The sequence below is a fragment of the Gekko japonicus genome, unplaced genomic scaffold (genome assembly GCF_001447785.1).
Source record: "Gekko japonicus isolate JY-2015 unplaced genomic scaffold, Gekko_japonicus_V1.1 scaffold123, whole genome shotgun sequence".
Lineage (NCBI taxonomy): Eukaryota > Metazoa > Chordata > Lepidosauria > Squamata > Gekkonidae > Gekko > Gekko japonicus.
In genome coordinates, this window is record NW_015169176.1 from 1,673,654 (window position 1) to 1,683,043 (window position 9,390).

The 9,390-nt window shown below is 48.2% G+C and overlaps 1 protein-coding gene across 2 annotated transcripts in view; it reads left to right on the forward strand.

The window, feature by feature from the left end:
• Window positions 1-4,385, forward strand: part of FASTKD2 (FAST kinase domains 2) — a 31,918-nt gene extending 27,533 nt beyond the window's left edge. For both annotated transcript variants that reach the window (XM_015416005.1, XM_015416006.1), the window contains exons 10-12: window positions 972-1,056; window positions 2,931-3,045; window positions 3,974-4,385. In XM_015416005.1, the coding sequence (XP_015271491.1) occupies window positions 972-1,056; window positions 2,931-3,045; window positions 3,974-4,054 (281 nt within the window). In that variant the 3' untranslated portion in view covers window positions 4,055-4,385. The remainder of the gene's footprint in view (window positions 1-971; window positions 1,057-2,930; window positions 3,046-3,973) is intronic.
• Window positions 4,386-9,390: the final 5,005 nt, after the last annotated feature.

Sequence of the window (9,390 nt, forward strand, 5' to 3'; positions counted from 1 at the left end):
GCAATAAAACGCAATAAAACAATTTACAATAGTTAATACATGGGCCACGATCCCGCGTGACTAAAACCCTCTCTCCATATTGCACATGCCCTTTCATTCCGAGGGAGGTTACTGTGGCCTCCTGATGTTGGGAGAAGGGGGCCTCACCCTTTCCTCCCCATATGGTTTTCTCAAGTTGAGGTGGCCCCCAGAACTGCTGTTTGCCTCTGGGGAGACCTATGTAGAGTCAGAGAATCTGAGTTGGAAGGGGCCATGGAGGCCATCTAGTCCAACCCCCTGCTCAATGCAGGATCGGCCGAGAGCATCCCTGACAAGTGTTTGTCCAGCTGCTGCTTGAAGACTGCCAGGGAGGGGGAGCTCACCACCGCCCCATGCAGCTGATTCTAGAGCTAAGCAACTCTTGACCTTCAAAAAGACAGACACGTTCTGATGCCCTTGCCTGGAGGGCCCTGGCTCTCCTGGTCCTGGTAGATCTCAGAATGGGAGGCCACCATGGGAGCCCAGGATGGCTAGGCAGAGGCAGGCAATGGCAAACCACCTCTGCTCATCCATGGCCTTGAAAACTCCATGAGGGGATCACTGTGAGTCGGCTGTGACTGGATGGCGCTTTCCACACATAGACTTGAGTCCATGTCATGCCGTCTTCTACTTACTTTGAAGCCAGGTGGTTATGAGATGAGTTGAGTTGAGTTTCGGGTTGGTCTTTCTGGCTGGTCCACAGCCGTGTGAGAAATCTCTCTATAGAGCGCAGCCTTGTAACTGTTTGGGTTGGATCCCTTCCCACTTGAGCCTACTGTGCTCCCCAAAATGCAGCTTCTATCGATGGACTTTCAGGACCACCGTGAGCTGCAAAGGGGGAATCACTGGGAATCTCGTGTGAGCAGAAGTGCCCCTTGGGTGGCTGGAAGGAAGGTTAGGATCCAGCTCTCTTTTTCCCTGGTAGGCTATTGATAGTTCTCCTCTTTCCCCAGATTTTGAAATCCTAATGGATGCCAACAGAACGGTGGTGCCCAGCATTGAAGCCGATCAGCCAGGAGATGATTCCAGAATTCAAAGGTGCCTTTATTTGATTATAAGCTTAGCTGCAAAAAACAAAAATTAAAATAACTAATTCACTTGTGGGTTGGTCTGTTTTTGAGGTTTCTGTGGAAGAGGTCAGTTACCTTCTACTGGGAACGCTATTGCAATAAGTGGAGAAATATAAGGGCTTGTTTCTCTCTGATGTTCTGTTCTGCAGTGTTGGAGCTGGGCTTATAATAGCCATTTGCTCGCCTGGTCTCTTTTGTTGTGATGAAGGATTCCCTGTAGCCAATCAGCCAACCTCAACTGGAGGACACCTCTTTCTCCTTTTATGTAGAGTCACGTATGCACGACGAATGACTTTTTTTGGGGGGGGGAGCATTGAGTCACAGCTAACTAATGGCAAACAAGTAGGGTTTCAAGGCAAAGGACATTCAGAAGTTGATGGCCATTGCCTGCCTCCACGTCACATTTAAAAAGCCAACTTGATTGCTTGAATTATATAATCATGTCTATTTTGTCTTCCTTGCCCCAGATTCCCTAGACAAAGCTCCCTTGGTAGACTGTCCCCCAGTTTGGCACCCACTGTCATCCGTATTTGGTCCTGTAAGTGTACAGGTCTTCCCCTTGGAGAGGGTGGATTTACTGGTCCGCCGTCTTAAGCTCGACCACACTGTCTCTGAGGACAACGATCTGAAGCCTGTGCTTAAACTGTGTTTGAGCGGGGATCCCGTACAGACTGTGTCTTGTTTTTAACTAGCCCATTTTTTTAATTTATTTTTTTGCCATCAGGTCACAGCTGACTCATGGCAGCCTGGTAGGGTTTGCAAGGCAAGAGACGCTCAGGGGTGGTTTGCCATTCCCTGCCTCCATGTCACAACTCTGGTCTTCCTTGGAGGTCTCCCATCCAAATACTAGCCGGGGCTGACCCTGCTTAGCTTCCGAGATCTGATGCGATCGGGCTGTCCAGATGACTAGCCAGTCTTTATAGGTTGGGGGGGGTGTGGGAGAGGGGGTGATATTTTTGGACTTATTCACAAGGTTGAAGGAAATTGGTAGAAGGAAAAACCTATGCAGTTCTTGGGGTAAACTGAAGGCTGTCATTAATTCAGCAGTGAAACAAGAATGCTGTTGAACTTGTGGGGTTGTGTAGCTTTGACGTTTCTGTTTTTAAAGATGAAATCTCCCTGTGTTAAGAGCTTGGCCAGATCTGTTTCCTTTTGTGTCCCATGTGGTCATCGCAGCCAGTTCATTTGTACTTGAATAGCCAGAGTTTAAGCAAATGCTTCCCCCTGTTCTGGCGCAAAAGAAGTTCAAGCTGTTGCAGGGGAGAGCCCTTCTTTCTTCCTCCCGTCCCATTGGTCAGTATGGAGGCAGCAGGCAAGGCCCCTTCCCCCCCCGGTCAGAAAAAGTCATGCTGCAAGGATCCAGAACTTCCTTGCTGTGTTCAGGAGTAATTTCAAGGCCTTCTTCTCACGAGCATCATCCGCCAGTCCTTTGCAACTGAACCAATGTGTAATAACAGTGGGAAAGAGCGTGAAAGGGAGGCAACACTGAAGCAGCAGCGGAGTCCAGCTCTGATATTTTAGGCACGTCGAAACGAGTCCCCCGATCCGCAAAGCACAGTCTGCATGCCGGTCAGCTGTGCTGCAGGTGCACAGATCTCTGCAACTCTGCTGCAAAAGCTGGAAGGGGGCGGGAGGCGGCTAGGAGAGCCAAGTCTGCAGGCCTGTTACGGCTTCCCCAGCCCCAGGAGCAAATCTGCACACGTCCAGCATTTGTCTGTGGCAAGCAAATAGGCTTCTGGGCGGGCAACGCTTTCGATAACTGGGTGATGGTGATGTCTCCCAGCTGGGTGCAGTCCCATCTACTGCTGTCCTAGACTTCATGGCTGCTGCTGTTGGTTCTAGGGTGGCTGTGCTGTGTGTTCCCGCGTCTGCCCTCTGCTTTGGCTCGAGACACCCCCGCGGCAGGCTGGCCATGAAGATGAGACATCTGAGTCTGCTCGGCTGTCGCGTGGTCCTGGTAAGAGGAATCAGAACGGCAGCCGATATCTTCCGGTTGCTGTCATTGGCTGTCAAGTCGTAGCTGACTTACGGCGACCCCTTGGGGGTTTCAAGGCAAGAGACGTTCAGAGGCAGTTTACCGTCGCCTGACTGTTGGGATACGTGAGCAAGTTCCTTTCCCGATGTCATGAAAGGATTTGTGTGCTTACTCGTGCAGGCTGATCTCCTAGTGAGTTAGCTCAGGGCCTGCATGTATCTTCCTAGGTGACAGTATGCATAATGAGTAGGTATTGGGATTGTCCGTTGGCTGATCAGTAGGTCTGAAAATGTCCCGGGGGTGGAGGCTTAGAAAAGTTTTACTGTTCTAAGCACAGGCACAAGGTAAATGTTAAGGTGACAAGCTGTAGGTGAGAAAGCCAGACAGGATGTTTGTTGCTTTAAACTCCCAGTTCCCTTTTCCAATAAGTAATTCGTAAACTTCACTCTTTAAAGCTGGTACACGTGTGCCGTGTCTGTCTTTTTCTCTGCTACATTGTACATCCTACATGACCCTGGTATTCCTTGGTAGTTTCCCATCACGACCCTGGCATTCCTTGGTGGTTTCCCATCCAAATACTAGTTAGAGCTGACCCTGCTTAGCTTTCAAGATCTGAAAAGATTGGGCTAGTCCAGGATATGCAGGGTAGGGCATAACCGATATCTGGATACATTAAATAACTTAGTTTAGTTTATTGGAGTTCCTGTGCTTCAAAGGCTAGGGCTAGGCATAAATTCCCTAGGACGGTATATTGTTCGTATTATTTCGGTGGATTGAACTAATTAATCTCTGAGTTTCAGAGACATAAGCAAACATACTTTTAAAATGTATGCTTAGTTAATATACTTCTAAAGCACTAGTTAGGATCAAAACTGATATTCTTTCCCCCTTTTTTCCTCCCCCTGCTCAGGTTCATTACCCGGAATTTCAAAAACTGAAGAAAGACGAGGCGGTTCAGTTCTTGAAGGGAGAAATATTTCCATCAAAATAACATAACATCTTGGCTCTCTGGTCAGAACACCCAGTGAATGTATATGACACCGCGACATTTTGTACCCTTCAGGAAAAGAACTGTGGATAAGATTCTTTAATCTTGCATTGTTTGTCCTCTGTTTTGACTGATGGTCTTAAAATCTTGTCTGCCAGTTCACATTTGTTCTAGAAGGAAGGAAGAACACATAGTTGGGTCTTTGCTAGTGCCCGTTATGCCACTTAAGGTGGAAATGGAAGAGAATGTAGAATATGTAAAAGGAGAATACAGTATATACACTGTAGATTATAATTATACAAAATGAATATGGTCCGCATGAGTTGTCTCCGCGCCTCGGAAAAATAAACATCGGTGTGGTGTGATAGTTTTGTTATTTATCAGCTGAAGTGAGAATGTAAGCACACATTTGTTTATCCCAACGTCTGTCGATGGCGACTTTTGAAAGTGATCCCAGCACAAGAGGGGATCTGTCTTTCAGCCGTAACCAGGGAGGGGAGAGACTCGAGCCCGTCTAGAAAGTTACCCTGTGTGAGGAAGCTGTTTTCATTTGGTAGTAACTGAAGGTCACTTTGCACACGCTCAAAGACAGTCAAAGTTATTATTACAACACGCCTCACACTTGTGGAATTAAGATCTGGTGCACCCGGTCTTGGATTGAGCTGTAGCGATTATATACGTGGAAGCAGTCTGCCCAAATACACGTGAAGCTGCCTCGTACTGAATCAGATCCTTGGGTCTCTCCAGGTGAATACTGTCTACGGAGGCTGGCAGTGGCTCTCGAGGGTCTCAGGGGGAGGCCTTTCACATCATTTAGTATCTGGTCCTTTTACCTGGAGAATGGATTGTACATTTTGCTGTCTCTACGCACATGCCTACAAATGACTTCCCTTCAGTACAGTCTATGATAAAATGACCTCTGCCGTTTCCCCGATTTATCTGGTTTCTCCTCCCTGTCCTCCTTCCCGTAGAAGCAAGAATCACTGCCGGATGCAGGAGCAGGCAGTGATCTTAGTCTTCCTGCCAGTCAGAAACGTCTCTGTTCAACCCTTTCATTCACTTTAAAGATCAGGGGCATCTTCCTGGCCACTTATGCTTTCTATATGGATTGTACGGGTTAAATTTTTGGGAGCTATTCCAATACTGGTATTCAAATGTTCAGGATGGCGCTACCTTTTCCTCCCCTTAATTTGCTCCAGGTAGCATGAACCAAGGGACAGGCATCTCTGTGGCATTTGCCGGATCATATTGACTGAGGGTGGGGGGAACAGCTGCCAAAAAGAAAATGCCAAGCAAGGATTTACAGCTTGCAGAAAGCCCTGGCCTTGTGGCTTGATTTCTGATGACAGAAGGCTCCATCTGAGCACCACTACCGAGGCAACTTTCACTCTGGTTCTCTAGTCTGGTACTAAATTTAAAAATTTAACTTTAAAAATTTTAAAATTTAACTTTATGTGTCTGAATTTGATATTATTGTCATGACTTTTATGTTATCTTGTAACCCACCCTGAGCCTGCCTGTGGGGTGGGCGGGAAATAAATTAAGCAAATAAATATAGCGTTTGGGCAATAGAACAAGTGGGGTGTAGCGTGGGGAGGTGGTGCTGGTGTGGCAACATTATTTCTGGGTAACCAAATGCAAATGATGTCACCCCCCCCCCCATGCACTGCTCTAGGAATTCTCCAAGTTTCTATGGTAAGGACCATAGAGATTGGGGAAATTCCTAGAGTATTGTGGATGTGATGACCGGCATTGCCTTATGCAACATCATCCCTGCCTGGTTCCTACAAGCTGTGATAGTGAGGGCAAGCGGGCAGGGGAGGGAGAGAGGCAGGGAGGACGAGGCCCTTGCTTTCTGTACATTCTTCCCAAAAAATAACAGCATAAAAGGAGCCTCTAGAAGGGCTTGTGACCCACCCATGGATTCACACTGCTTAGAAATAAGAATGTATTAATTGATATATGCAACCTTTCTGTGCATATGCACTAAAATGCAATCGTGTGAAATGGAAATACAACATTTGACTCTGCTGACCCCTGTGTGGCTGTTGAGAATGCATTAGTTAAATTCTGTTGGGAACTGAAAGTACACAGCCACTGTTCTACAGTAACATCCATTGTGAAAAATCACACCATGGAATACCGTCTGGAAACGGTTTCATGTAGTTCTGGCTCTCTTGACACCTTCTCCAGTGACTGGGGTGAGAGACATCGGACACCCATCCCATCCTACTTTGCAGTTAGTAAAACATTCTTATGGCAACTCCGTAGGGTTTTCAAGGCCAGAGGCGTTCAGAGGTGGTTTGCCATTGCCTGGCTCTGCATAGTGGCCCTGGACTTTCCCGGTGGTCTCCCACCCAAGTACTCACCAGGGCCGACCCTGCTTAGCTCCTGAACTCTGGCGAGATCGGGCTGCCCTGAGACATCCAAGTCGGGCAGTAAAGCAATCTGGGATGATAACTCCCTTATACGCTATTCCTTTATTTTTTTTAAGGGGCAAAAATGTGAGTATAAATATTAGAGCTTTATCTATTGTCTGCTTAATGACACTACGACTACTTATTCTTGGGAAAGTAACCAGTCTGCTGGATGAATGTGAGGTCTGCAATGGTGGCTCTGGCAATGAAAGGCTAATGAAGCCAAGCATGAGGAGTGGCCCAGCAAAACCAGGCAATCTTGTCTCACCCCCCCCCCTTTTAAAGTGCTGAAACAAACATGGGGGTGCTGTTCTGGTGCTTGAAAAGGTATGTGTGGGGGGGAATTGCCTGCTCCTACTGCACCACTGGACTCTGCTTGGGGAGGGGCCGTGGCTCAGTGGCAGAGCATCTGCTTTGCATGCAGAAGCTCCCAGGTTCAATCCCTGGCATCTCCAGCTAAAAGATCAGGTAGCAGGTGATGTGAAAGAGCCCTGCCTAACATACTTGGAGAGCCGCTGCCCGTTTGAGTAGACCTTGATGGACCAAGGGTCTGATTCAGTATAAAGCATCTCCATGTGTCTTGCATGACCAGAATCGTCTGGTGCCTTTTTGTGGGGAGGGACTGTGTCTCAGAGAGCCAGTTTGGTGTAGTGGTTAGGATCGCGGACTCTAATCTGGGAGCAACCAGGTTTGATTCCCCACTCCTCCACATGCAGCTGCTGGTGTGACCTTGGGTCAGTCACAAGTTCTTTCAGAGCTGTTCTCTCAGGAGCAGTTCTCGAGAGAGAGCTCTCAGCCCCACCTACCTCACAGGGTGTCTGTTGTGGGGAGGGGAAGGGAACGGAGATTGTAAACAGACTCCTTCAGGTAGTGAAGGGTGGGATATAAATCCAGTCTCTTCTCAGTGGTAGAGCCTTTGCTCCACCCAGGGGATAGGTGATGGGAAAGACCTCTGCCTGAGACCCCGGAGAGTCTGAGTAGATGATGCTGACCTTGATGGACCACGGGTCTGGTTCAGTATAAGGCAGCTTCATATGAGCTTGATCTAGATCAGGCACATGTGGCATTTTTAAATGGCCAGATTCTTCTCTCAAGGTGGCAGAGATGGCCAGAGGTCAGACCTGTGGCTGCTGTCACCTCTACTTCACCTGGGGTGATGCCCCAGAAAATCCTGGGAAGAAAGGCTTGGATCCCTCAGAAAATCTTGGCTGGTGGAAGGGATTTCCATTAGCACAGTGGAACTGCCTGTCCCACCCACCTCCCGTTGCAGTGCTTTTAAATGCTTGGTTTTATTCACACAAATCGTTTTAAGTTGCTGCGTGTCACACCTACACTCTGATAATAATATGATAGTTCAGTTCTCTCGGTGTTAAAAATATGCTGCTCAGCCTGTTGTGACTGCATGTGACTGTTTCTGTCCAAATAACATTCTTTCGCTTAGTACAAAATTTGTATCTTCAGCTCCCTCCACCCCAACCTTTCAGATGGCAAAAGCAAAGATACGTCTGTTAAGGTAGCACAGGGTTGAGCAGTTTGCAGCTCGCATGTGCTTTCACACATGCTAAGTAATGCAGTTCCAATCCACTTCAGCGGCCGTTTGCAAGTGGATTTTGCCATTTCACACAGTAAAACTCAGTTGCAAAGTGCACTGAAAGTGGATGGAAAGTGCATTATTTAGTGCGTGTGAAAGCACTAAGTCATATTCATCTTTTCATAAAACATGCCATTTCATACCCTTCTATATGCTAAGCAGGGGTCATTTTGTAGAAAAAGAGGTGCAGGAGCTCATTAGCATAACGCATTAGCATAACTCATTTGCATATGCCACACCCCCTGACATCGCTGGAAGTGTGTCAGAAGGCAACACCCACTGCTCAGGCTCCACTGGACTGTTTTGGATTGCTAGCTATGGGGGGGGGGATGGACGGACATGCAGATCTACCCTTGCAGAGGAGAGCTTGTACCTGAATAAAACTTGGTCTTAAAAGTGCCACTGTACTGTTTTGGATTCCTAGTGGGCGGGGGGCGCACAGATCTGCCCTCACACAGAGCTGTGTAGAAAGAGAGAGAGAAGGAAATAAGGAGGCAAAGATGGAGATAAGGAAAGGAGGGAAAGAAAGAAGGAAAAAAGGGGGGAAAGAAAGAGGGCGAGAAGGAGCAGAGGGTGGGGCTTGTTGCATGTGCCCGCCCCCTGGGCTCTTTACTGCCGGAGCTCTGCTCCTGTGCGCTCCTGCAGGAAATGACCCCTGATGCTATGTGATACATCATGTATTTCATTTTGTTGAAGCAGTTCAGGTTTGATTTTAAAAGTATTGCATAGATTTCAAGTTTCCCCCAGATCTACGTTCCCCCCCCCTCCCCAGGTTTAGCCCAGGCTAGCCCAATCTCATCAGATCTCAGAAACTAAGCAGGGTCGGCCCAGGCCAGTATTTGAATGGGAGACCTCTAAGGAATTACCTGGGCCACAATGCAGAGGCAGGCCATGGCAAACCACCGTAGCTATGGTGGGGCGTCTCGGGGCCATGCCTGCTGCCCCTCGAGCCAGCTCGGGCTCTTTTTACATTGTCGGGAGGCAGCATAAAATGGGACTAGAGGGGTGGGAATGGCGAGCGGAGGATTTATTTCAGTGGCAGGAGCAGGTGAGCCAGCCAGCAGCGCTTTGTGGGGTTGTCTTGCGGGGGACGTCGAGCTGGTTCGCCCCCCCACTCTCTGTCACCGAGTGGCCCGAGCCGGGCTTGCGCAGCTGGCCACTCACTTGCCTGTCGCCCTGGTGCCTGATTAGCCGCTTGTCTGTGTCACCTTGTTTGGAAGTTTGTAACCTGAATTTAATTAACTTTATTTAACTTTAATTGACTTGACTTCCCCCTAAGGAATTTAAATGCCCCCCTCCCAACAAAAAAAATCCTGGCTACGGCCCTGCCT